The sequence below is a fragment of the Coffea arabica genome, chromosome 9c (assembly GCF_036785885.1).
Source record: "Coffea arabica cultivar ET-39 chromosome 9c, Coffea Arabica ET-39 HiFi, whole genome shotgun sequence".
NCBI classification, from domain to species: domain Eukaryota; kingdom Viridiplantae; phylum Streptophyta; class Magnoliopsida; order Gentianales; family Rubiaceae; genus Coffea; species Coffea arabica.
The window spans coordinates 609276-616335 of record NC_092326.1 but is presented as its reverse complement, the minus strand read 5'-3'; the positions used below and the strand labels follow the sequence as shown (position 1 = coordinate 616335).

The following is a 7060-nucleotide window of genomic DNA, read 5'->3' as shown; positions in this document are numbered from 1 at the left end:
ATCTATGCAATCATGCTCCATAGTAAGCCAGAAGTATCCAGTTCTCATGATTTTCTTCGCCAGCAAATGGCCATTCATGTGAGATCCACAAACGCCACTATGCATTTCTTTCATCATATATTGAGCTTCATCTTCATCAATGCACCTTAAAAGATTTAAATCCGAGGTTCTTTTGTATAAAACTTCTCCATTCAAGAAAAATTTTGAAGCCATTCTACGCAGAAAACTCTTGTCCTTTGTATTAGCATGCAAAGGATAAGATCCTGTTTTGAGAAACTTCTTAAGATCATTATACCACGGAATTTTGTCGGAGGACTTGTCTACAACCCAACAGTGGGCAGGCTTGTTTTGAAGTTGAATCGGAATTGGCTCGATTCTCAATTCATCAGGATATTGGATCATAGAAGCTAAGGTGGCCAAAGCATCGGCAAATGCGTTTCGGGCTCGTGGAAGATGTCTGAACTCCAAATTTCGAAATTGCTTGGCCAGAGTGAGCAGACTGCAATGATAGGGCAGAATTTTTGAATCTTTGGTTATCCACTGTTTCAAGGTTTGATGCACGAGCAAATCTGAATCACTGAAAGCTATCAACTCTTTGATTTCCATTTCTAAAGCCATTTTGAGCCCAAAAATGCAGGCTTCATATTCAGCCATGTTGTTTGTGCAAGCAAATTGCAACTTGGCAGCGGCAGGGTAGTGCTTCCCTTCGGGTGAAACCAGAACAGCTCCAATTCCAACTCCGAGAGAATTCGAAGCTCCATCGAAGAAAAGCCTCCATTCAGGGCTTTGCTCACTTATATCATCTGTAGCTCCTACGAATAAAACTTTCTCATCAGGGAAATAAGTATGAAGTGGCTGATAATCTTCATCCCTTGGATTTTCCGCCAAATGATCCGCTATAGCTTGCCCCTTGACAGTTTTTTGTGAAGTGAAAACGATATCAAACTCTGAGAGAATTATCTGCCATTTTGCCAGACGTCCAGTTAACATCGGTTTCTCCAAAAGATACTTCAAAGGATCAGATCGGGAAATAAGATAAGTGGTATGGCTCAACAGGTAGTGTCTCAACTTTTGGGCTGCCCAGGCCAATGCACAGCAGCTTTTCTCAATGAATGAATAATTAGCCTCATACTGCGTGAATTTCTTGCTTAAATAGTAGATGGCTTGCTCCTTCCTTCCAGAGTCATCATGTTGTCCAATGACACAACCAACTGCTCCTTCAAGCACGGATAGGTACATGATTAATGGTCGACCCGGCTTCGGTGGCACCAAAACTGGTGGATGCAACAAATAATCTTTAATCTTGTCAAAAGCCTGTTGGCACTCCTCATTCCAATACAACGGTACATTCTTTCTCAATAATTTGAACAATGGCTCGCATGTGGCAGTTAGCTGGGCAATGAACCTTCCAATAAAATTGATCTTCCCTAAGAAACTTTTCACGTCCTTCTGAGTTTTCGGCACTGGCATATCTCGAATTGCTTTGATTTTTGCTGGATCAATCTCTATGCCCTTCTTGCTGACAATGAATCCCAACAGCTTACCTGCGGGTGCTCCAAAGGCGCATTTTGCAGGATTTAGCTTCAAATTGTACTTCCGCAACCTTTCGAACAACTTCTTCAAATCAACCAAATGGTCTTCTGCCCTCTTAGACATAATTATGATGTCATCCACGTAGAGCTCCATCTCCCGGTGGATCATATCATGAAACAAGGTGGTCATGGTCCTCTGATAGGTAGCTCCGGCATTCTTTAAACCGAAAGGCATGACTCGGTAGTAAAAGGTGCCCCAAGGGGTGATAAAAGCAGTCTTTTCTCTATCCTCTTCTGCCATCAAAATCTGGTGGTATCCAGCAAAGCAATCACAAAAAGATTCAATCTCATGCCCAGCAGTATTGTCCAGGAGAATGTGAATATTCGGCAAAGAAAAATCATCTTTAGGACTGGCTTTATTGAGGTCTCTATAATCAAACACAAACTCGCACCTCTCCACTCTTTTTTGAAACAGGGACTGGATTCGAAAGCTAAATTGGGTAATGGGAAACAATGATAATATTGGTTTTGAGTTATTTTTCAATTTGCTCCTTTATTTTAAGGCTCATATCTGGTTTGAATTTTCGGGGTTTTTGCTTTACGGGGGGAAAAGAAGGGTCTGTGGGTAACCTATGCACAACTACGTCAGTTGAAATGCCAGTCATATCATCATAGGACCACGCAAATACATCTTGGAACATAGTCAAGAATTCAAGCATCTCCTTTTTCTGCCTCTCATTCAAATGAATAATAATTTGCACTTCCTTAACTTCATCCTTAGTGCCAATGTTAACCTTTTCTGTTTCTTCCAGGTTCGGTTTTGGTTTCTCCTCATATTGTTCAAGGTCCTTTGCAAAAGAATCAAATACCTCCTCATTATCACTCTCGCTTTGGAGTTCAGATTCACAGACCTCCAAGTCGTGAGTGATATAGAGATTGCCATTATCGTATTCCAGAACTGTGATATCCAAAGGGTCAAATAGTTTTATTTTTGGCCATCTGAAAGAATTAACGAATGTGGGATAATAAGCAAATAAGCATACAACAAACAAATGGTCAAGCAATACGACAAAAATATAAACAAATGAATAAACAAAACAACATGACAAGAACAACTTGTGCATTTTATAAAACCTTTGATTGAAAGCAAATGAACATAAAAACTTAACAATATTTGCATGCGCAAACGTTAGTCAAAAAGTAAAATTGTTTTATTTGGCTATTTACAGATGCAAAAGTATTTTCATGAATTCACATGAATGATAAATCCCTTTCAGTTTACCGAAACTACTTCCGAATGGGCAGAAACTTGGCTGTCCAATTGAAAATTGATCCTTCAGCGATGTCAGGAAATTCAGCTTCGTCTGGAAAACTATCTTTAAATGTTGCCCCAACGAACAATTGGGCCAAACTAGCTTCAATTTCGTCAACTGGGTTAATTTCTGACATGATCACCTCGGCTGGTCGTGGGAAAGTATAATGCAGGGGTGGAATGTCAAGAGCCCTTTGCCTTCCTTCTTTTTCCGCTTTCTTACGTTCCTTCATTTCTCTGATATCCTTAGCGGTCGGTCGGAACCCTAAACCAAACGAATCCTTTTTCTCAACAATCTCCACTGGCTTCAAAATTCCTTGCAAATCTCGTCCCAACCCTTTGTCAAATTCATAGCCTCCACGGATCATTTCTTTAGCCATCATGACACTGGCCTTTGACAGAGCTTGCTCCTCTTTTGTTATCCAACTTACGGAAACAATATCAGCCGTGCTATGAGGGGTCACGGTGGCATTTCGGCTACTCTCTTCTTTGGACTAAGAATCGGTAATTACAAGGCAATACTCCTCGGCAAAGATAGTTATCAGCTTGTCATTTACTACGAATTTCAGCAATTGATGTAATGAAGAAGGCACAGCCCCAGACTTATGAATCCACGGCCTTCCAAGCAGAACATTGTAAACACTAGAAAAGTGCATGACTTGGCAGGTTATTTGAAACTGGGAGGGTCCCATCTCGACGACTAAATCCACTTCCCCTATTGGCTCTCTTTGCGCTCCATCAAACCCTCGAACTATGGTCCCTGAAGGCCTCAGCTTTATGTCTTGCAACCCTAGCTTTTCCAAGGTACTCCAAGGACAGATATTAAGCGCAGATCCATTGTCAATCAACACTTTCGGCAGCATTTTTCCATTGCACCTCACAACTATGTATAGGGTCTTGTTATGTCCAATGCCTTCCACCGGCAATTCATCGTCAAAAAAAGTAATTTGTTTGGTAAATAACACACTTCCAACCATGTGTGAGAAATTATCAACTGAAATATCCTTAGGAATTTGAGCTTTAGTCAATACTTCGATCAGCGCGTCCCTATGCATATCTGATGAAAAGAGCAGGTCCAACATGGATATCTGAGCAGGTGACTTGTTTAGCTTCTCGACTACATTGTATTCGCTTCTCTGGAGCCTTTTAAGAAAATCCAAGGTTTCTTTCTCGGTGATTGTTGGTTTAGCAGGCGGCTCGGAGTTATTTGCTTGAACCGGAATGGTAGTTTCAAACGGACTGGCAGTCCTCCCCGATCTAGTAACCACTGACACTTCCTTCTTTGCAATTGACCTCTCCCCAATCTGTATGGCAGGTTCATCATAATTCCATGGCACTTGCTGCAGACTTAAAACAGGTTCTTGCTTCGGGAATTCGATGACTACTGGCTCTAAAGTCTCACTCTCGGTTGGCGTGAGATCCAAGATAAAAGGCTTTTTATCCTCTTCGAATGAGAGCTCTATGACAAATGGCTGGTCTGTGATCCCAAACACTTCAGCTTCCCTTGCCAATTTTTCGACTTGTTCCACGTACTCCGCATCATCCAGAATGACCCCAATGGTATTAGCATGTTCCGGCAAGGGGTTCCTATTTACATTCGACCCTTGTGTCTCCCTTTTTCTGATTACAATCTCTCCGGCTTCAACCATGTCTTGAATTCTATGCTTAAGGGTCTTGCAATCAATAGTTGAATGTCCGGGGGCCCCTGAATGATAGGCACAGACAGCTTGCGGGTTATACCAGGCGGGCATGCCATATGGATAGGTAGGAGGGGGTACCGTACCAATTTTCCCGGCGGCCTTCAACTGGTCATACAGTTGATCCAGAGGCCTGCCTAAATTGGTAAATGTACGGCTAGGGGGTCGGTTGTAAGGTTCAGGAGGTTGAGGATGGTTGTAAATAGGTTTATTTGGTGGAGGAAATCTTGGGTTATATGGAGGGCGAGGTCGGTTTTGGGGTGGAATTGGTTGAGAAATTTGAAAAGGAGATGAAGGTGGGTTAGGCTAGCTTGGGCGAGTTTGAGGGTGGTAGATGTTAGCAGTATATACAGGGTGCGGGTCTGAGTAGTAAGGGTAATGTGGTTGGTGGGTTGGATTGTGTTGGTATCGGGGTCGGGGTGAAGGGTTTTGGTTCCAAATAATGGTTGCATCCCCCTCTTTCTTTTTGAACGGCGGCTTCTTCCCACTACTTCCTTGCCCTTGCAAAGCTTCCAATTGCGATTTCAGGGCAGATACGTTGACAATTTTCCCGGCTCTCACAAAGTCATCAAACTCCTCGAGTTTATTTACAATTGCAGCAAACGAACACCCGGTCATACGGAAAATTTCTTCGAAATATGGAGGATCATTCGCCTTTATGAATGTGCGAATAATTTCATCCTCAGTCATCGGTGGCTCCACTTTCGCAGCTATCTTTCTCCATCTTTTGGCATATGCCTTATGATCTTCAGATGGTCGCTTCTTCGTTCCTTCCAAAGTAGTCCGGGTCGGTGCCAGCTCGCAATTATACTCGTATTGTCTAATGAAAGCGTTGGACAGATCGAGCCAAGTTTTCACCTCTTCTAGCTTTAGGTTTGAGTACCAATCGAGAGCATCCCCTTCTAGACTCTCTGCAAATAACCTCAATGGCAAGTTCTCATCATCCACCGGTTTACCCAACTTGTTGGCAAACAAACGCAGGTGTGTTTTAGGGTTGCCTGTCCCATCATATTTGTTGAACTTAGGGGTCTTGAACCCCACTGGCAGTTGTACGTTCGGAAACAGGCATAAATCATCGTAGTCTAACACCCCTTATTTACTTAAACCTTGGCTTTTCCGGATGAATTCATCGAAACGATCTAAGCGTTTAAGTAACTTCATATCAACTGGGGTAGACGACTCTCCCATTTCTGGCTTGTTTTGAAAAGTGTGCTCCGGCACAACGGGCTCTGCGGTAGTCTGGTGAAAAGTTTGTGGATTCGGATACATGTTTGGGTCGATTTGAGGCTGAAATCCTTGCCCATAAGGGGGATAGAACGGAGGATTTTGAGTATAAGCATATTGCGGGTTGACAGCTCCCTCAAACGTGGTTTGAATTGAAGGAATAACAAATGGTAACGTGGTTTGAAAGGGAGGAATAACGAATGGTTCGGATTGTGGTTGTGTGGCGGGCACAGGCTCAGGTTGTACTCCGCTACTAATGAGCTCGTCGATTAACTTCTTTTGAGCGGCCATTTCGGATGCCATTTCCCCAAACTTGGTGAGTAATTCAGTCAACTGAACCCCAGGACTTGCGGCTTCCGGCTGGGTAGTTGCAACGGCCTTATCGGACGATTCTGGCTGAGTACTCATGTCTACACGATTCCTTTGGGCCATACTTCGGGATCGCGTAATAATGAGGCTTTTTCGAAAAGCTATTTTGAAATTTTACCTGAGAATGCAAAAGACTTCTTTAGATAAACCAATCGTTATTAGATTTCTGTAATTTATTCAAAAAAAGAAAAAGAAAAAGGCATGAGTTAGTAATTATTCGAAAAATTCGGATGCATGTCCTATGGGGGGACCCTTTTTGTGCCAAGGGTAGGCCTAGCATGATGCGAACCTTTGGGGTAAAATCCCATTTTCAAACCTGTAAGTGAATTTAGAACTTTGAAATGGAAAGCGTCTCATAAATTGTGGAAAAGTTCAATCTTTCTTTACAACCTCGTCAATGGTCTTAGTAACCATGTTTACAAAATCCCTATGTCTCGAGAGACTTGTACTTTGTGATTCTCTAGAGCTCCCTAAACTGAGCTTACGAGCTCCTTCCCTAATCCTATCAAAGGCGTCTATGGCTTCCTCTAGCTTCTCATTCTTCTTCTTCTCCCTCCTCAGCTGCACTTGGGTATCTTCTAGAACTCTGTTGGCCATTATAAGCTGGGCTTGAGATTCCTCTAATTCTTTCCTTAGCCTCTCCATCCGTTCTTCGGGACTGGTTGATGCTGATTGTTGCCTTGCCCTATCATGTTCCACCCTTTGCTTGATCCACTCGTTGTACCCAGGCATAACCGCAGGTGCCATTTTGTTTACCATTTCCAACTGCAAATTCTCAAGTCCTCGCAAATTTCCCCAAGCCTCTAATATCATACTCCGACTCTCGATTACCGTACCCAATCTGAGATCTTCAACCCCTTGTACCATAGGAATGCTTTGCGGGTAGCCAAACTGTCTCATAACCCTTTGCGGAATATAGGCTACTA

General features: G+C 42.8%; 1 protein-coding gene across 1 annotated transcript; it reads right to left on the bottom strand.

Moving 5' to 3' along the window:
• Positions 1-3338: 3338 nt before the first annotated feature.
• LOC113708464 (uncharacterized) lies at positions 3339-4595 on the bottom strand. Its single transcript, XM_027230919.2, has one exon. It carries the CDS (start codon positions 4593-4595, stop codon positions 3339-3341), a length of 1257 nt encoding a protein of 418 aa, XP_027086720.2.
• Positions 4596-7060: the final 2465 nt, after the last annotated feature.